Consider the following 22,849-nt stretch of genomic DNA (forward strand, 5'->3'; position numbering starts at 1 on the left):
CATGCCTCGTCTACAAATCCTGGTTCAAAGTTTAGTGACTATTTAAGGACCATTGGTCCCAAAAAGTATATAACTACGTTAAGAAACAAAGTTACCAATATTGTTGTCATTTGGCTCATTTAATTTTGTTATCAACCTTTTGATTTTCCGTAGAAATAGAAAGTATATGTAACACTTGATTCGCGAATTACACTTTAGAACCCATCGTCTGGGAAAAGAATTCAAAAAAAATATCCAAGTCGTATGTTTGAAGATATGGGCTGTATGTTTATGGTGCCATCCGTAATTTCAGGTCGAGGTCGTGACAACTGACACGTCGTAATGACTCATTAAACATAAGGCAATATGGAAAAGATGCAGCTCGATCGTATCTTTCACAGAAAATTCTATAAATAGGAGACTAAAGGAATTTCATTCGTATTTGTTTTAGTTCTACGTAAACTCTTCATTTGTGAGAATCCCAAGCTTTCGATACCTCTTTTAGGTGTTGTGAGCTGGTTATATTTAGTGCGCTTGTCGAGGAAAGCTCTTTCGACTGCCGCAGATAACCGTCAGGTATAGTTCTGTTTCCGTTTAAGGTCAGGTTAATTAGGACAGAATTATAGGATAATTGCCTTGGACAAAGGTTTAATTAAGATATGTGACTTTTATGCATGTATGATAATTACCTTGCCAAGCTTAGGACTTAACCCCTGCTAATTTATTACCAACCGTTGCCATACCAGACGGAGGTGAGTTCTATGAGTGCTTTCAAATGTGAATATGCCTCTCAACCCGTATATTTTGAAATATGCCAAAACATCGATTGTTATACGCATGTGATGCGTCATAAAAACTAAAACATACATGCATGTATAGGGAACCCTACATGTCATCTGCAATTAAGCGGGGATATCAATTGATAGTTAAGTTGAAATCAGTTTATCACGTCCACCCTGTTCTAGACGGTGTTGCAGTATATAAGCAAAAATTACGTGTTTCAGAACCAAAAAAAAAATGAAACTTACAATGTGTGAATTCTAGTGACACGTTAAAATTTGAATTTGATTTATGTGTATATGTTACTTACTATGTTTTCATTGTCCATTTAAAACCCTTTCCTTAAGATTTCTACATCTATTTTTTTATATGATCTGATTCTATATTTGAAATGCTTCGTTCGAGTATAATTGAAGAAGAAAGAAGGGGATGTGTGTAAGTACATATGTAAAATAATAATTATACAAACACTTGAAGAAAATGTTAGTATTAAGGGTCAAGCCTTTTACTTAGAACGATAGAAATCTGGATATAAATTTTAAGATTTTGTTTGAAGAACCAAAAAAATCCGATCATCCAGCTAAAGTTGACATATTTATATTTGTAATCCAAATGTTTTCAATCAAATATGAAGGTTATGGTTGCTACTCATTGTATATTTGTATGTTGATTATACTTGTTGATTATATGTTGACTATACCTTTTTTAGTATTCAATTGAATAGAAAATGGTAATGATCAAGAACACCGTTGTATTAAGCAGTCTGTTGTATTTGATCAATATTATTAAATCATTAAAAAAATAAATTAATATTTGAAAATTCTTATAATATAGTATGTTGTATTTGATCACAACGAAATTGTAATTGAAAATTAGTCCGTTGTATTTGATCATCTGAGAACCGTTGTAATTGAATCTTTTTATTTAATTATAGATGATATAAATTATTTTTAAAAATCTTTTAAAACGGTTTTGTTGTAAAACTATGGTCTATTAGCAACTAATATATAAGTATATAAACATGGGAACAAAACTATAAAATCATGTAGAGAATAGAACATGGAGAATTCTTATTCATTAATCACTATTCACCATATACAAATGCCTCTATATATTTAGGCATATACATTAATACTAAAGAACTTGAAAAGATAAGAGTTATGTATGTGGAGAGTCACCAAATAAATGACTTATTCATAACACTCCCCCTTGACTATCCACATACCTTTAATACGCTTGGTGATACTGCCTCGTTAAAAACCTTGCTAGGGAAAACCCAGTGGGACAAAACCTCAGCTAAGGGAAAAAGAGTGCAGCACGTATTTTCTTATTCTGATACTTTTGGATCAGGTATGTTGCCTCGTTAAAAACTTTACTAAGAAAACCCAATGGGACAAAACTTAGTTAAGGGAAAAGAGTGCAACTTGAAAAAATCCCCCCTCATTATAATATGTATCCTTTAAGTAACATGTGTCCATCTTCCTCGAATGTTACTCAAAACTTTTGTAGAATAATTTGTTGTTTGATGCCTTGAAGTGCAATACTTTATATTGAGTAATGTTGTAAAATCTTCTTGTGAGACTTCTAGTGCTTCCTCTTGCAAGCAAATACCATAAGATCCACTACTATGTTGTGTTACATTCTTTACATCTACAAGACTAACGAAACTAGTTATCATAGGTTAGTAAAATATAAACACATATCATTCTTACCTTTAGGGTATCGACATATCTGCTTTACCATTCAAATGTCTCCTCATTGTACACGTGCTATATCGTGTTGATAAATTCAAATAAGAAAAACATATTATGCATAGATAGAAAGAAATATTAATGCACAATTGCACTTTAGCCATGGTACTTTTGGAATGAGAATCCCTACTTTGGTAGGAGATGATAATAGTCATTTCTTATAAAAAATGACTTAACAACCTTTAACATACTTTAAGGTTCAACTATGTCCATACTAAAATATCCAAACATCATCTTCTAGATGTACTTGAGGGATTAGTAAAATATGATTACATATATACTATAACTGCAGTTCGAGTAATAATTAGATTGTGCCAAGGTCATTCAAAAATTCTCCCTCTAAAAGCTCGACAATTTCTCTCAATGATGCCTAGAATCATTACTGTAAATTGCGATTATAGTGAACTTTTAAAAGTAGAATGTTCATAGAACATGGCTAATTTAATTAAACTTATATCCCTCTTTATGTGAATATCTCGAATTGTACAACACTCGACCCAACTATTTTAGTCCATACGTATTTTGTCAACTTCATATAATACGTTCTTGCGGTTTTTACATCATTAATGCTTCTAGCATTATCAATCCATGAGGGAATTCTTTCCATCTTATCCAAATATGCATGTGCTTTCACTCTTTAGAAGTTTTGCTACATAAATTTTGCCCTTTTAACACATAGATATCTATATCATATGTAAAAATATCATGAACACCTACTTTTATCTCAAAAATCTATATTGTACCATGTTTGTACACTGTGTACATTGAGATGCCATAACAACCAGGTACGCATTTTCTATGTATGTTTATTGGAGTATTGGTGCACAATAATTACATCCATAAGGTGTTTCAATTAACCTCTTAAGCACTCAAATGCTTTAGGATACTCATGGGGAGTTCCAGTTATATTCAATTCAATAACATATACAACATGTATATGTATTCAGATCTGAATTTACGTAATAATCATAATATTCTCGAGAACTTATTTTATATGACTTAGTATCAAGTGATACGTAACTTTCATAAGACGCGTGTCAATTCTCTTTTATATATTACCAGACTAATAAGATATTGGAAAGTCAATGCATCCAACACTGAAGAATACGTTTTCTCATAATCAATCATTGGTATTTGTGAAAATTCTTGTGCCACCAATTTTGACTTATATCACTTAATTTGATTTTCACATGATTCGCCTAAAAGACACTTTTGTATCCAACATATTTTACAACTTCAGTTGTATGGACTGTTGGTCCAGAAACTTTCCATTTCATTAGAGAACTAAACTCTACCTTATTTGCGTCTTTCTATTTTGGCCAATCATTTCTTAATATTCATTCATAGGCAGATCTTAAATCTTGATCCTCATCATTTAATCATTTTAAGCGCTACAATATATACAAAAGTATAACGACGTCGATTTTTATTTTGATTCCATACATATGTTAGACATGATACAACTTATCGAGATCTCTTTGTTTTCAGGTACCTGAGGTCCTTCTTGAACCATCATGTCTATTATCTCTTCAGGAGATCTTATTACTATAACCTCGACTTGACCATCTTAATTACTTGCTCCAACTTTCGAGGAATTTTATTATTGGAATCAACTAGTCTACCACGCTTTAGGCGTGCAATAGACTCATTACAAAAATATATTATGTCCTCTTGGGACACAAATATAATTGGAGCATAAGCAGTTGATTATGTGACTTACTTAGTCAGTCTATTTAGGTCAGTGAACTTGTCTAGTAATTTGTTCTTTAATATTGGTAAATGAATTATACTTTAAACATCTAGTTCATAGTTTATAGTCTGAGGATCAAGATGACATGATAATTCATTTCACTTTTCACTTTCCAACTGCTTGTTATCTCTCCCTAATGTTGGGAACATTCATTCACTAAAGTGAAAACCAATGAGCCATAAATGAATTTCTCCCTAATGGCTTTAAGTACATAGACGATTATTTATACCCAACATATTCTCAAACTTTTTAGAAGTCTCATCTTTGTGCGGTGTGGTGGATGAGTTTCAATATATGTCGCATAACCAAAATCGTTGATGAGACATATTTGGTTCCTGACCAAAAACCAACTGTATGGGGAGAACTATAACTTATTGGCTTGATGTGAATTGATAGTACTATATATAAAATTACATGTACCTAAATGAACTTTTGCTCCTCTCATGATCATTGGCTTTGTAACCAATAGTAGACGTTTAGTGATCATCTCAACAATAACACTTATTCCAATGATTATTAATAATTTGGGAATCAAATTCACTATTATCAAATAAATATACTAATCTGGATTAATATGCTTGCTGTCACATTAGCTAAGCCATAATCACACAAGCTTCAGGTTGTGGATTTGATAACCATTTAGACGATGCATCGATTTTAAAACACTAAATGGTGTCATGTTTGTATATTTATTTCCGTTATCATTTCCAGAATATTTGGGGATTCACACCCTACTTTTGTTGATCAGTACTTAACTTCACTTGAGAGCAAACATGACATGTATACTTATCAAGACAAATCTTATGGTTCTTCGATACTTTTCACATCATCATTAATGACTCGGTGTGGTCTAACCGGTCATGCCAACTAACTAAATACTTATGATCCATAAAACTTTGGATTATGATCGCATATGTATTACTTGCACGTATGTAATACAAAATGTAAGATACAAGAGAATGAACTTCAAAGTTTAAACCATCATGTTCTATGGTCATTCCTTAGTTTGCCACTTTTGGTGGTCCATCTCATTATGACTATTGTTACAATTCTAATAGTCGATCTCATCATGACTATCATTTTAATTATTGTAGTCGATCTCATTATAATTTCTAATGGTTGATCTCATTATCAACATGACCATCATTGTATTTTTCTCAATGATCATAATGATCAATATATATTATTTCATGGATCAAAGTAAAACCAAACAATTTTCACGGTTTCCATTATTTACTCGGACATATAAATCTAAATTCATTTAGAACCTTTTGTTTCTTTTTAATGATATTGCTACCTTAGGATCATATTTAAGGTTCGACAAACAAAGTTTGTTTTATCTGATTTTCCTTTATAAATAAACTTCTCTTTGTTGTCCGAGTCATATAATATTACCGGTCTAACATCTCACGACCATTTAAAACTTGATAATGAGATACATGGAGTATGACACTTTGGGTGTCAAATCTACGCACATTTCTCCTCTTTCATGAGAGTGACAATAAACCATGATCTGGTTTAATCGTTCTATTCAATATTATCGATGCAAAGAAATGATAGCATATAGAATACAAGATATAGATAGCAACAAATCATTCAATACATGATCTCATAGCATGTCATCATATAAAAACAACTTATAATAGGCCTTTATGAAATAAGAAACCTTTTCATCACTAATAAGCAAACGTATATAATTTATGTAATAACTTATCATGGTATAACCAATCACAAAGATATGATATAACCAATTACAAAGATATCTTATATATATTCGTTACTTACTTTGAAACTTAAACATATATCTCTTTCAAGTTCTCAGATCATTTATTATTTGAGAATTGGAATATTGATGAACTACATAGCGTACTCAATTTTTTTCTTCTCAAATATTGATATTAAAAAAAACTAATGACATCAAATAAACAATCTATATATTGCACATATGAATCATATAGCAATGGTCATTATTTTATACAAGCAATAATAATAGTTAATCAAAAATTAAATTATTAAACATTATGACATAGCCTAATGAATGTATGAGAAATACTGACATCGCTAGAAAAGGTTTCTCTAATAACAAAAAATGATATCTAGCAATAGGAATCAATTACATGAATTTCTTATATGCAAAATTTGTTATAAATGCTAGTATAACCCTACTATAAATACCAAATGTTATTTTTATAATCATGCTATAACAATAATAATACATTGCATTATAGATTGTATAGTTTATTTAAAACTAAATCACGTGATGTTTCCAATGAGCACTACACATATAACTCATTTATATCTAATTGTGTAAAAGTCCTTTGGCATGCTATATATTAACAATGACTAATGAAAACAATTAATTACGATCCACATTTAACTCATTTATATCTAATTGTATAAAAGTCCTTTGGCATGCTATATATTAACAATGACTAATGAAAACAATTAGTTGTGATCCACATTAATATTTTATCTGTTTTTTATGGCCAACAAGCAAATAATTTCAGGTAAAGGAATAAAAAGGACTTCACTTGGGGTTTAACAGAAAAAGTGTATATATTATGTCATTGATTGAGTACTAAAACTTTATGAGATAAGACTAGTAAAACTTTATGAGATAAGATATTCTTTTCGATCAATTAAAAAGCATAAAACTTTTTTTTAAATAAATTATCATGGTATAATTAATTATAATGTAACAAAAAAATATCTCACGTATACATATCTGTCATGTTAATTTGAAACTATGATTTTAACATATCATCATTTGTTTACTAGTAAATAAGCCCACCTTTTTTTTTAACTTTCTACAATAATAAATTATGTAGTTCCATATAATCGTAAAAGTATCATAAGGGTCTCAATGCTATAAATATAATATCTTACCATGCAAATATTTCAAATATTCATATATAACATCTATCTGATCCAACTTTATGAATAAGATACCAACTCATCAATATAATCAAAATCACCATAACAAAAAACAAATTTAATTAAATCCAATTACTTGGTGTATGCTCTTGTGTTTCTATGCAACCATCTAAATTCATTTTTTACCACTGTGTTCATATATTCTTATCCAAGCACTAGAAATAAATTAAGAAGTAGCCTACATATTGTTCATTAAAACTAGGGGGAATACCCGTGCGATGCACGACATACATAATAGTTATTGTTTTTTCCTGGAACGACGACTGATATAGATAGTGCGTGACACGGTACGAAAGTGCGAATATAGTATAGATTTTAAAACAAAAACCGGGGTTTTTTAAAGTTAGCCGTTTGACCATGGTTATTTTGACCAAAGTCCACTCCTCATTCGGCGCTTTGTGGTAGCACCACCAGTCAAAAAAGGCCCAAAACATCCGAGGGTACAGTGTTCCCCCACGTTTTTAAGACGCTTTGAGAGAGGTTTGCGCCCCACCACATGTGGTCTCACAAAACTTCAAATCTATGGACGTGTGGTTTCTCAATCCTCTTCAAAAGACGTCACAGTTTTCAATTTTTTTTATTTTTTCTTTTTCATTGTGTTTTAAATTGTGTAAAATAGATGTTATATATATATATATATATATATATATATATATATATATATATACATATTATACTACATACACATATACATATAAATTTAGTTTTAACATCTAAAAGTCAAATTGCAGGTTTTGAGTTTATAAACCAACAAAATTAACAAATCCTAACAGTTCTTCAAGTGTTTAATTATATAATCTATATATTTATTTACTAAAATTTATTACAATTAACCCAATACTTAATAAATAGGGTATGCAGGACTTAAAAAGTGTTATCTGGACACGTATGTCACTCCAGCTTGCCAATCTTGTGTACCGACTTCAGGGTAACATTTTCAGATGCCTGCAACACATCTGGTTATAAAAGTAAAAAATAAACAAAAAAGATGTTTTAGATTTTTACCCTGGTCTCAAACTTAATGTAGTTGTTTAGTCCATTTAATTAAATTTTATTTTTAGTTGACGCATAGGTACAATGTAGTCCTCTATTTGTGACAATTGTCATTGTGCTTATAGTCATGTGATGTTGTTTTAATACCCGTTAACCAACTCGTTTCGCCTCTATTTCTCAGTTATTTAAAGAAGCAACATATACATCAGAAGTAAATTTCTAAAGATAATGGTGAACCGTCAATGGTACAATAAACTTACCTCAAGACTACCATTTGCTAAACTGGTAGTGTATCTCAGAGTCCAGAAATCCCGTGCTAGAGCTATTTCAATTAATATATGGAGAAAAGGAAGAGCCGCATTGATTAAACATGGTCATAAAGGCTTGTACTATTTCATTAAAGTTAATTGTAATATTAAGTATTAGTTATCTAATAACCAATCAATCCTTTAAGGTGAATTGTTATGAAAAGTCTATAAACCCTAACTTAAACATTAATATATGGAGAAAAGGAAGAGGCTCATTGATTAAACATGGTCATAAAGGCTGGTACTATTTCATTAAAGTTAATTGTAATGCATTTAAAGCAACCATAAATTTTGATTTTAAATATAAGATATAGCTAAACTTAGAAATTGTTTACTGAAAGTTGAAGTTAAAATAAATCATATTCAGATAATTATTTTTTATATGCAAATTCAAACAGACCTATCAAAATATGTAGGAAAACTCCATGCAAGTCTAACTCCGTCACGCTTAAATTCATGTAACCTGAATGCGGTTCATTACTTATTTAACCCATTTATTTAAATAGGCAGGCGAGTAGTAATCGGGTTGGTGGGTTGTAAAACTCTGTTAATTTTACCAGCATGGTGGAAGTCAATATTCTACCAGCATCATTACATCCAACTTTTTAAAAGTAAACAAATGGTTTGATAATATGAAAACTATTTCAAATGAATATTAGTAATGTATAAATTTAAACGAACATTCAAATGAAAATAAAGAATGGTTACAAACGAACGCAAATAAGAGAGAGGACAGACATAAAAGAAAGTCAATCATCGAACATAAATGAACGAAAATAAACGAACATAACATTGAACCTCCAATTCGTTTACGGGTTGCACCTACTTCTGTTTAAAGCAAGATGTATAGATTATGCAACATACCTTAACCACGCGTGTGTGTGTATGTGAATATATGTTTTTAACTTGATCCGGATAAATAGATTTGAGCCAACAGAAAGCGAACCGGGGACTAAATAAAAAATGGAACCCAACTAAAAGCGAAAACCAAGGAAACTGAAACCAAACCTAAACGAACCAAAAAACAAAACCAGGCCGAAATGAATGAACCTTTACAAACTGAATAATTTTACCGAAACAAATAAGCTGAGACAAATAATGTTGCTGAAATGAAAACCGAACCTGAACCAAAAACAAATAAAGCGAATCTAACCGGAAAGGAAACTAAATTTACACAAAACTAAAAAAACTGAAAACGGAACAAAAAACGTAAAAGATCTTACCGAAACGAACTCAAAAAACTTAGATCGAAACAAAACAATTGCTGGGAAAAATCAAAACCAAAACGATGCAAAAAAATAAAACAACCTAAAACCAAACCGAAACCAAAAACTGATAAAAGTAAACAAAATTGATTCAAAATCGACCCGACAATAAAAACGGTCACGTTAATAAAGTGTTCACCTTCACACCTGGCAGGGGTGATTAGTATGTGGTAGCAAAACAATCAAATAGTTAACGAACAACAAAAATGCAGGTACCTTAGCAACGGTAGTGACGGTTAGTGACTATCAATTGTTCGGAGATTACTTTGAATCAAGAGTTAGTATGCTAATGGGCTATTAAGCAGTTACTAATAAATAACCGAGTCACTAACAGCTCTATTAACCAAAAATATTGCACCAGTTCTACTAAAATTGTTAAATAACAATTGATAGTCCTAATTATTAACTCTAACAACATTAGCATACTAAAATTATTATTGACTATCAGCTAATTATTTATTACTAAAATTTTGTATTAACTTTATTCTGCAACATATTCTTTATAAACTATGCTTACCTTGACATAACCTAATAGCTATATTTCCTTATTAGAAGTCAATGATAATTGAAAATTAGTACATATTATTACCTTGCTGGTGAACACATTTACTCTATGTTTAGGGCACAATTTGATTAGGTTGCTGATACTGAATTGAATATCACACCAAATTACAATAGCAGTTTATATTGCTACAATTCACCCAAATCAAGCACCTTAAATAAGTCAGTGTTTCTCTATATTCAAAAAACGAACTATAACTGACGATCATTAAATTGCAACAGTCAATTCAATCCAAATACTGCAATAGAAACATAAAATCTACCACAATTCGTTGGTTAATCACGTATAGTTCTTAATCGATTAGAATCAGAAAAAGGAAATTGACTCACTGTAACTTCAAATCAGGAAGAAGGCGAACAAAGAGGCGGAGTTTTTCGAAATCAATGACCCCTGTCTTTCATTGTTATTCCTTGAATGAGGTAAGCAAGACCCCATACTACACACTGCATACACATACATAAAAATTGGGTTCAATATTATTTATATAAACACCGATTGGAAACCCTCACATTGCATTTGATGAAACCCTAATCAATATAAACACACACACTAACACTCACGAATCAAATTTATAAAAGGAAAAATTCAGGTTGTTTTTACCTCTTGCTGCTCCAAATCTTCATTACCATACATTATCTTCATCTTAGAAATATATATATATATATATTGCACTTAAAGGTTGTTGGAGAGTCGGAGGATGATGTGTAATTAAAGGAGCAAGTAAATGACCCATTTTGATTCCAACTGAAGTTGCCGACTGATGGAGAGCCTGATGGAGAGCCTGTGCAGGAGATCAATCGAAGATATATGTCTGAGAGTTGTGTGCCTAATCGATGAAGATCTTCAATTAGGGAGAAGTTAATTATGGATTGGAGAGCATATATTGAGAGGCGAAGGATGAGTATCACGGACTCCAAAGTCCCCACAAACGCCAGCTAAACAACCCTTTCACTTCCGGAAGTCCTCTTCTCGTCATTGCATCCGTCTCCGGCGACTCCTCCACTACCTCATGTTCTTCCTTTGCACATTCTTCAACTAATGAGATGTCGTACGGAGGCGAAACCGAAACCTCTGGCGGAGGATTTAAAGCTTTTCTGGCGAACCTCCGATGACTCGCCTTCTCTTTCTTCTGGTTAGGTTTACGGCCGCGACAGTTAACCTGTTCACTACTGGTAAAGTTTTCTTCAATAGCTTCAATTACTTGATGAATTAGCTCTCGGTTAACAGACGTGTCCCACCGGAACCAGTAGTTCGTGTAATAATCGAAGCAATCGCAGTCGAATACCGGAGATTTGTGTGCGGCCGAAGCTTTCTTCTTATTGTAATTATCAGATGATCTAGGGTTTGTGGAATTATTTTTGTGGAATTATTTTTGACACAAATGATTAAAGTAATGTAACTTGTGATTATTAAACTGGAATTGTTTTTGACCCAAATGATTAAAGTAATGTAACTTGTGATTATTAAGTAAATTAAATGAAATTAATAGTATTCTTATAGGCTGGTGCATTTAAAAGGAATTTTTACATATATCCCCTTATTAAAAGCCCTTATTACATATTTGTCCAATCTTTAAAATCAATTACATATTTCCCCCTTTCTTTATGAAATTACCCTTTTACCTTTTTTCTTAATTTCTTATCTCTTAACTTCAAAATCAATCTAGTCAATACTCTATATGTTGTGATAAAATCTTTAAAATATTTCTTTGAAAAAAAACGGTCATACCCATTTTATAAAACAAGTGACCTTTTTACATATCTAGTTATTGGTTAAGTTTTAGTTTACATATTTTTTACAACCGACCCATTATACATTTAAATTTTAGTTAACTACACTAACAATTTACGTTAAAATATTGATTATCTAAAATATCTTATATAAAAAAAATATTGTTATATAATATACGTTTTTTTTTTCAAGTCGTAATCAATTTTTCTTTAGCCTAAATCTTAGTTCGATCATCAACATTTTAATTGTTTTGAAGCAGGAGCTAAATTTCCATTTTTTTTTATGTAATGCTATTTCAGAAATCTAATTGTCATGTTTTAAACATTCAAAATAATATTAAAAAACTGTTTTACAGCAAAAGTAAATTTTTAAACCATGGTCGCATGACTGTTTTCTTTAAAAAAAATAATGCTTAAGAGCTATGACGTATTATATATAAGCAAAACTTTCAATTTTCACATAACAGAGGCAGAAGCTTATAAAAAAAATAGGCAGGGCTTATAAAAGAAATGAATTCATATCATTAGGTTAATATCTTATTTGTAAACAATTATATTACACATTAAATCATAAAATATGTAAGTAATGGTATTAGAAAGGGGAAAAATGTAATAATCATTTAATAAGTTCATTAAGGGTAAAATAGTAATTCAATAGGAGTGATTTTAATAAAATGGGTAAATATGTAATATGTATGGTTTAAAAGGGGGAAATATGTAATTGATTTTATGGGTTGGGTATATATGTAATAAATGATCTTAGGACGGTGATATATGTAAATGACCTCATTTAAAACAACCATAAATTTTGGTTTTAAAATAGAACATATAACTAAACTTTAGAATATATATATTGTTATACAATATACGTTTGTTTTTTTCAAGTCGTAATCAATTTTTCTTTAGCCTAAATCTTAGTTCGATCATCAACATTTTAATTGTTTTGAAGCAGGAGCTAAATTTCCATTTTTTTTTTGTGTAATGCTATTTCAGAAATCTAATTGTCATGTTTTAAACATTCAAAATAATATTGAAAAAACTGTTTTACAGCAAAAGTAAATTTTTAAACCATGGTCGCATGACTGTTTTCTTTAAAAAAAATAATGCTTAAGAGCTATGACGTATTATATATAAGCAAAACTTTCAATTTTCACATAACAGAGGCAGAAGCTTATAAAAAAATAGGCATGGCTTATAAAAAAAATGAATTCATATCATTAGGTTAATATCTTATTTGTAAACAATTATATTACACATTAAATCATAAAATATGTAAGTAATGGTATTAGAAAGGGGAAAAATGTAATAATCATTTATTAAGTTCATTAAGGGTAAAATAGTAATTCAATGGGAGTGATTTTAATAAAATGGGTAAATATGTAATATGTATGGTTTAAAAGGGGGAAGTATGTAATTGATTTTATGGGTTGGGTATATATGTAATAAATGATCTTAGGAGGGGGATATATGTAAATGACCTCATTTAAAACAACCATAAATTTTGGTTTTAAAATAGAACATATAACTAAACTTTAGAATATATATATTGTTATACAATATACGTTTGTTTTTTTCAAGTCGTAATCAATTTTTCTTTAGCCTAAATCTTAGTTCGATCATCAACATTTTAATTGTTTTGAAGCAGGAGCTAAATTTCCATTTTTTTGTGTAATGCTATTTCAGAAATCTAATTGTCATGTTTTAAATATTCAAAATAATATTGAAAAAACTGTTTTACAGCAAAAGTAAATTTTTAAACCATGGTCGCATGACTGTTTTCTTTAAAAAAATAATGCTTAAGAGCTATGACATATCATATATAAGCAAAACTTTCAATTTTCACATAAAAGAGGCAGAAGCTTATAAAAAAATAGGCAGGGCTTATAAAAAAATGAATTCATATCATTAGGTTAATATCTTATTTGTAAACAATTATATTACACATTAAATCATAAAATATGTAAGTAATGGTATTAGAAAGGGGAAAAATCTAATAATCATTTAATAAGTTCATTAAGGGTAAAATAGTAATTCAATAGGAGTGATTTTAATAAAATGGGTAAATATGTAATATGTATGGTTTAAAAGGGGGAAATATGTAATTGATTTTATGGGTTGGGTATATATGTAATAAATGATCTTAGGAGGGGGATATATGTAAATAACCTCATTTAAAACAACCATAAATTTTGGTTTTAAAATAGAACATATAACTAAACTTTAGAATATATATAGATAACTAGAATTGAGACCCGCCGCAATGCGGCGGGGATTCTTTAGTTATAACTAAGTTGACCTAGGACCCGCACGTTATGTTAAACCTGTCAAACGGGAAAAAAATAGACCATGTAAAAACGTTCACCCATACACGCACGTTGCGTCGTGATAACTCGCAAAATTTAGAACGAAACGTAAAAACGTTAAACCAAAGACGCACGTTGCGATGTGTTAAGTCACAAAATTTAGAACCAAGCAAAAAGCGGAAAATTTGCGGAAAATGAAAACTATAAAGGATCAAAGTTGAAAGTAAAAAAAGTTGTGAAGGATAGATTGCAAAATATAAAATGTTTTGGGTTAAAAGTAAAAAAAATAGTTTTGGGTTAAAAGTAATTTATGAAATACTTTTGGGTGAAAAGTAAAAAAAATCAATTTTTTTTAAAACCCCTAAAGCCAAGGTTACGACAACCATATACATAACCATTTTTTCTTTTGAAAACCCCCAGAGCACCCCCTGCGTTACGGCGGGGCGTAAAACGATGTCAATTACAGTAGTAATGTCACACAACCGTGATCGACCACCAACGCTAACTCGACCTAAGATCTGCGTATTGCGACGAACCTGTCAAACATGAAAAAATAGAAGTAAAAAAGTTGAACCACACATGCACGTTGTGCCGTGTTAACTTGCAAAATTTGAAACAAAACATAAAAAAGTTGAACCACACTCATACGTTGCGTCGTATTAACTCGAAAAATTTAGAACTATACGTAACGAAACGTAAAAAACGTTAAACCAAAGACGAAAATTATAATTGACAAAAGTTGTGAAGTTAAATTGCAAATAATGAAAAATTTTGAGTTAAAGTTGAAAAAAAAACAAATTTTGTAGTATTAAAATTGCAAAAGACAAAAACCTTTGGGTTAAAACAAAAAAAAAATCAATTTTTTTTGAGAAATCCCCAAAGCACAAGTTACAAGTGTTTATGCATCAAAAAGTTACTTATTTATATATGGAATAATGAGTAATACGGTATCTAATATGAATGGGTAATTTTTTTTATCTATATCTTTTATGTATGCACCGAAATCAATATTTTGGGGTATATGTCCTCAATTCATTTTTTTTGTCTTATCAATAAACTAAAATATACTAAATAACAAAATATCAATATTTTTGCACTTAGAAATATATTATATCAAAAACTGAAACTTAAATAGTCCTCTAAAATTGTAAATACAACGGTATAACATCTCCATTATTTAAATAATCTTTTGAGATTGATATAAATTGAATCAAAACAGAGATTTAATTAAATAGTTAAATAATCTTTGAATTCGTTGTCCCATACAACAAACTCCCATTTCCAAATTAAAATTCAATTCAAATCAATATAATATTATAATTCGTCAATGCGTATCAACAGTATGTGTATATGTATTATGAGCAATAAGTTTTTATGTTGTTACCTTATTTGCCACTTGAGATAGGTTCATGATTGCGGAATGGAACGCCCCGTCAAACGAGCGATGGGTGGGATGTTGGTGATAGCTGTTGTCAAGTGAGACTCGCAGTTGGTGGCTCCAGTAGGCAATATTAACTTGAACAAAACAATAGAGAATCGCTGCCGCTATGGTTTTTTTTCGATAAAAACACCGTCGTGCTGATAACGTGTTGTAAAACTATGGTCTATTAGCAACTAATATATAAGTGTATAAACATGGGAACAAAACTATAAAATCATGTAGAGAATAGAACATGGAGAATTCTTATTCATTAATCACTATTCACCATATACAAATGCCTCTATATATTTAGGTATATACATTAATACAAAAGAACTTGAAAAGAGAAGAGTTATGTATGTGGAGAGTCACCAAATAAATGACTCATTCATAACAGGTTTTGCTTTTTTACAACCGTTGTAAATGAGTTTTTCGAAGTTGTTCTTGCTTCTTTTACAACGTTCATGAAACTCTTTTACAATGGTGACATACTTTTTAAAACGAAACATTTAAAAAGATGTACAACCGTTTTAAAAGACCAAAATCACCGTTTTAAAAGCTTTCTTTTTTGTACTAGTGTTACCCGCGATCGCGAACACCGACAGCACTGGTGACCCAGCCCGTCACCATTTCAAAGGAAATTCACTGCTTGAAGGCGCACTGTTATAAAACCTCTTAATCAACTGAAATCATTTTTGTTGCAGACCAGACTCAAACTCATAACCTTCACTTAAAAAGGTAATGAAGCTACCAATACACCCAAATAAAACGTAATTTATTGTTGACACGTAGAACGTGTAATTTACCAAAGGAATGTAATCATGAGATTAGAGTTACGAATATGGATATTTAATACAATAAAATAAATTGTATTCATAACAATTTTATGAATTTCTAGAACCATTATTTTTTAATAACTATAGGTTCAAATAAAAAGAAAATTTTTATAAGAATAAAAAGAATAAGTTTTACATTAATAAAAATATTTCATTTAATATGTGTATTTAGGGTTACTGTAAAGACATATAAATAAATTTAAAATTTCAACTAATTTATTCTATTCTCTTAAATTAGCTAAATATTAAAAGTGTAACTAGTTTTTAAAAAAATTATACTCTTTCGAGACAACTTAATTTACGGTGAATAACAATTTTTCAATAAACTGTAGGATTAATTTTGATATATGTAGGAGAAGGTGTAAGATAAATTTCGATATATCTAGTATATATGTATAATAAATTACAATATATGTAGGATAAATTTCGAAATGTGTAGAATAAAGTGTTTTTGTTTTTGCCTAATTAATGAGAGGGAAAATATTTAATGGTATAAGTTATAAATTATTTATTGTTTTATCATAATATTTTTTCTTCTTTTTCTTCTCACGTTAATTTTATTCTTAAATGATCTAGAGAGGTGTAGTGTATATATGTCAGGCTACTCTTGAGCTATTTGAAATCGACTCCCTAAAAGCTTAAAGCAAGACAAGCTAAAACGAGCTCCAACCCAAGTTGAACCTAAACTAAAGCTCGTTTAATGGGTCCAAAACTAGTCTTGCGAGTCTAAACAAGATTATTATTTATATAAATATAACAACTTTTATTAAAAATCTAAAATGATACACACACACACACATATATATAGAGAGAGAGAAAAAGTGTAAAATACAATAAGGCTTAACGTACATCACGTATCACAACGTCCATGATTATTTGATATAACATGCGTGATTATATCAAATTTTCATTTAGGCTGGGTTTGATCAATTTTCTCCAATTCGTTTCAATTTTCTTTTCATTTCACTTCAAATTGGCTATTGTTCAGTCAATTTCATCGAATTGGGTTTAAATTCATCGTTGATTTTGAAAAGTTTCATCAAAATGTCGACCCTCGAAATCAAACCGGAGAACAGAGGATGAAGAAACATGACCAAGCTTTGATTTAGATCGTAGAACAGAGGATGCAGGAACATGACCAAGCTTTGATTCGATTGGAGTCAAAGGGCAGTAACAATGGTTTCAGAGTGTAGAACAGGGATGCGATTTTTGAACTGGGAGGTAGGGCATGCGTGATTAATGTTTCCAACATGCGTGATTAGGTTTTTTGAGTTTATAACGTGCGTGATTTTCAAATGAACGTGCGTAATTTGGTCGCGTACGGGTCGTACGTTAAGCCGTAATGTACGTTAACTGGCCTCAATATAACTAAATAAAAAATATACAGTATCTTTACTATATAATAAAAGAAACCACTTTAGGGACCCTTGTCATCATATTAGGGCATCTCTTAAAGATAATTATTATTTTAGTTTAATCTCTTCTAATTAATTATATTATAGATAACCCTCCTACTAAATATTATTTAGTTTAATATCTTATGGATAATTATTATTTAGTTTAATCTTCTTCTCATTTATAATATTATTTAGAATAAATTACAAGTTTTGTCTTTTATCTTTATATGAAATTTCAGGCGGTGTCCTTTGTCTTTAAAGTTGATGAGTTTTGTACTTAATGTTTCAAAATCTTACACGTTACGTCCTTTACCCCTAACACTGTTAATTTTAACAGTTAAGTGAAGGGTAAATTGGTAATTTTACTTAATTATTTAAAAAACCATTTTGATAATAATTAAAACAAAAAGAGTTATACATAAAATAATAATTATTATACACCACCATCGCACCACCACCATCACCCGTTTGAACCGTGCCTCTCTTCGATGTCCACCTGCACCCATCGGTAAAAGTTTCACACAAAGCCACCAGTCACTTTCTTCTCGCATATGATGCTGACCCAATGTTCATAAGCTGCTAGGTTAAATAACGTCCGTTGAGGATGACAACAATCTTATCCATTTTCCATTCCAGATCCCAACATATCCCATCTCCAAAAATGATAAACATGTTAATTTTTCTATTACGTTGAAAGGATGCAAAATGAAACGAAACTTTTATAACAACAGTTTCATCAGAATAACTTCAAATCACCAATTGATTCAATAATAATAACATAATTTGCACATTTGCATCACTCGCTCCAAACCATGAAAAACCCCCAAATCGATGACCTAGAATCATATACCTCATACAAGAGAAAAATACATACTAGCAAACCATGTAATAAGCATTTCTAACAAAATTACATGAACATACATCATCTAAAACACAAATCAGGCAACAAAACATTCAAACGGAACTCGATAACAAAACAAATCGAATGAGAGATAGAATAAGGGGTGTGGAAGATCCCGTCGTCCATCGTCGTCCTTATCGAAGAGGCTAAAGGCTTCTTTGAATTCTGAGATCTGTTCATCAGTTTAGCCCTGACCATTTGAGAGAGAAAGAGAGAAATAGGGTTGTGGCCTTGTTGGGGGATGATGATAATTATTATTAAAATGGTTGCAGTTATTATGGAGATGAATAATTATTATTAAATGGTTTTTGAAATCATTGAGTAAAAAAGACCAATTTAGCCTTCATTTAACAATTTAAATTAACAGTGTTAGGGGCAAAGGACGTAACGTGTAAGATTTTGAAACATTAAGTACAAAACTCATCAACTTTAAAGACAAAGGACACCGCCTGAAATTTCATATAAAGATAAAGGACAAAACTTGTAATTTACTCTATTATTTATTTGAATTAATTATTACTTTTATATTTATCTATTTACTTCAAATTCAATCTTAATTATCTAATTTGATATTAACTATAAATTTGAACATTTTGTTTAGTTTGGTATCAAATAGATTTTACGAAACTTAAAATAAAATTAACTAATATTATATATCATTTATACATTACGGAGTTTTAAATAAAGGGTTAAATGTATTAAGACTTCGTTAACAAATTTTGCAACAACAGAATAATCTATTTTATCACGAAAACCAAACTTTGTGTTTCTATATTAATATTTTTATTTTCACTATACAAAATTACATTTACTCGACCCATGTAGTACACGAGATTTTAAGATATAACTTTTTTTATTATTTGATGTATAAAATTAAATTTATTCAATTCGTACAATACACGGGGTTTTTTAAGGATATATATAATTTTTTTTATTATTTAGTACAAAAAATTACTTTTATTCAAACTGTGTAATACACATATTTTTAAAAATGTATTTTTTTGTTATTTGGTATATAAAATTACATTTATTCAACCCGTGCAATAAATGAGGTTTTTAAATATATATTATTTTATTATTTAGTATATAAAATTTATTTATTCAACCCGTGTAATACACGTGGTTTTAAAGATATAACTTTTTTATTTCGTATATAAAATTACATTTATTCAACCCGTACAATATTGTTCTTATAGATATAACTTATTATTATTTAATAAATAAAATTATATTTATTCAACGCTTGTAATAAACGAGGTTTTAAAGATATATTGTTTTATTATTTAATACATAAAATTTATCTATTCAACCCGTGTAATATACGTGATTATAACCTAGTGTTTTATATAAAAAAACATTATATGAAAATAATTACACATGTATATTAATAAAATGATAAAATAATTAATAAATGATTCACATCCGAACCAAGCTTGAACTTGAAAATTGTATTACGAAATCAGACTTAGTTATAGAACTTGAGTCGATTAAGTATGTAATCGAATTAATATGGGTCAAAACTCAAAACTGAAATAGTGTTGATTTCACATGACTGTAAAGGTAATACGGTAATAGTGGTTAGATGAGCACGGTTTGTATTGGGGTACAACAATCAAGGAAAGCATCTATGCTTTTTTACTCTTTCAATGAACCAACTGGACCCAAAGACCAATTCCACTATAAAACTGCTTTTTCACTGTTACCTTTTGAATTTTATTCATTCCTTTTCGAAATGTACAATTATAATGTCTCACTTTTTGAAATTATCCTCATATACTATAGATATCCTACTAAAAATATCAATATAATGTTTTGATATATAACAAGGGTTACTAGCTAGGAGTTCACTTGATCAGAATGGCCATTGTCTATCTCATTCCTCTCCTTTTCCTCCTCCACCCCCTCGGCCCATTTCTGACGGTCTCCGCCGTTGGTATAAACTACGGCACACTTGGAAACAACCTCCCTTCGCCGAAAACAGTAGCCCAACTCCTCCAATCCACAATCGTCGATAAAGTGAAAATCTACGATACCAACCCGCAAATCCTCCAAGCCTTCTCCAACTCGGGCATTGACATTATAGTCGCGGTCGAGAATAACCATGTCGCTAACATAAGCTCCACCAAGTCAGCCGCGGAGGACTGGTTCTCCGCCCGTATTGCCCCTTTCATACCCGCCACTTCCATCGTTGGCATTGCTGTCGGTAACGAGTACTTAGCAACCGGAGACGATAGCATGGACCCAAATGCCCTTATTCAAGCTATGCAAAACCTCCATGAGGTCTTGTTATCACGCGGACTTGACCGAAAAATCAAGATCAGCACCCCGCATAGCATGGCGGTTTTAGCCACCTCATTTCCGCCTTCCGCCTCCACCTTCGCCACCACCCTCATGCCAACAATGACTTCCATTCTAACCTTCTTAGCCGACACCGGTTCACCGTTTATGGTCAATGCCTACCCTTACTTCGCTTATCGAGACAACCCCACCACAGTTTCGCTTGAATACGCCTTACTTGGAAACTCAAGTGGGGTCCACGACCCCAAAGGGTACGTCTACACAAACATGTTAGACGCACAGATCGACGCGATCCGTTCAGCCATCGCGTCGTTAGGGTTTGGAGGCCGGTCGATTCATATCATGGTTTCTGAATCTGGCTGGCCCTCAAAAGGCGAGCCCGGTGAGACAGCAGCCTCACCGGACAACGCGAAAACCTACAACACTAGGTTAATCACCAAGGCACAATCAAATAAAGGGACCCCAATGAAACCTAATGACAAAATAGATATATTTCTATTTGCTTTATTTAATGAAAACAAGAAAGAAGGGGGTGCAAGTGAGAGAAACTTTGGTCTCTTTAATGGTGATGGTTCAAAGGTTTATGATGTGGATTTGAGTTGTGAGTTTTGTAGTGGATCAAAAATGGAGTTTGGGTTTGGACCAGGGTCAAAAGTGGTGCAAAGAGGTCCATCAGTTTGGTGTGTGGCTAAGCCACATGCAGATGAGAAGCTGGTTCAAGGTGTATTGGACTTTTGTTGTGGGCCTGGTGGTGTGGACTGTAGGGAGGTTTATGAAAATGGGGCCTGTTTTGGGCCCAATAAGGTTCATGCGCATGCCTCATATGCAATGAATGCATATTATCAAATGCATGGGAGAAATTATTGGAATTGTGATTTTAAAGGAAGTGGGCTTGTCACATTTAGTGACCCAAGTAAGTTTTTCCATTTTATATTTTAAATTTAAACAATGATTGCTGATATATAATATGTGGGAAAAATTTGGGAAGAGGAAATTACTTTTTGCAAGGGGTATTAAAGTAATTGCTAATTATTAATGATTTTTTTTTTTAATTTTAAACAGGTTATGGATCATGCAAATACTCCCAACAGTAGAAAAGGGTTCATGGTGGATTGAATTTGAAAGCCTAAGATTATGATTTGTAACTTATGTATTAGAAGTTGTATGATACATCATTTTAATCTATTACGACGATTGAACTTTGCCAAAGAGTGATCTCCATCATGTTGCTAATGTTGATAAAATCAAAATGCTCAGATAAACTACTTTTCCGTTATCTATACCTCAGGTCGACTCAACCTTTCTGAGGTCTAAAGCGAGTTCTAAAACTAGGGCCTTTTGCAAATACATCTAAAAATTATTGTAAAAACAAACATACGTCAATAGTTGGAGACAATGGCTGACTAGGAATTTTCGCTTTGGGGGGGGGGGGTGGCAAAAATGGTGTGTTCAATGTTTTATTTCTTGTGCCCAATGCTCTACTTCTTGTACTTAACAAATACACTCAAAATATTGTTTCTAGATGCAAAATAAAACTCATCCCACATGTCCATCATGTTACATTTGGGGATCTGTTTTTTTCAATTTGATTTTCTCAGTTTTAGTGTTTGTTTTTAACATTACTTACAGTTACATCCAACAG

The 22,849-nt window shown here is 31.0% G+C and overlaps 1 protein-coding gene across 1 annotated transcript; it reads left to right on the forward strand.

Annotated features, from left to right (window-relative positions):
- The first annotated feature begins 20,687 nt into the window (after positions 1-20,687).
- Positions 20,688-22,416, forward strand: LOC110872266 (glucan endo-1,3-beta-glucosidase 12). The gene is made up of 2 exons (XM_022121037.2): positions 20,688-22,120; positions 22,270-22,416. Exons 1-2 carry the CDS (start codon positions 20,767-20,769, stop codon positions 22,299-22,301), a joined length of 1,386 nt encoding a protein of 461 aa, XP_021976729.1. The 5' UTR covers positions 20,688-20,766; the 3' UTR covers positions 22,302-22,416.
- Positions 22,417-22,849: the final 433 nt, after the last annotated feature.

Source organism: Helianthus annuus, chromosome 8, assembly GCF_002127325.2.
Source record: "Helianthus annuus cultivar XRQ/B chromosome 8, HanXRQr2.0-SUNRISE, whole genome shotgun sequence".
Taxonomy (NCBI): Eukaryota; Viridiplantae; Streptophyta; class Magnoliopsida; order Asterales; family Asteraceae; genus Helianthus; species Helianthus annuus.

Coding starts and splice junctions, on each gene's coding strand:
- LOC110872266 (XM_022121037.2), top strand. CDS start 20,767: ATGGCCATTGTCTATCTCATTCCTCTCCTTTTCCTCCTCCACCCCCTC. Junction 22,121..22,269: donor TGTCACATTTAGTGACCCAA/GTAAGTTTTTCC, acceptor AATTTTAAACAG/GTTATGGATCATGCAAATAC.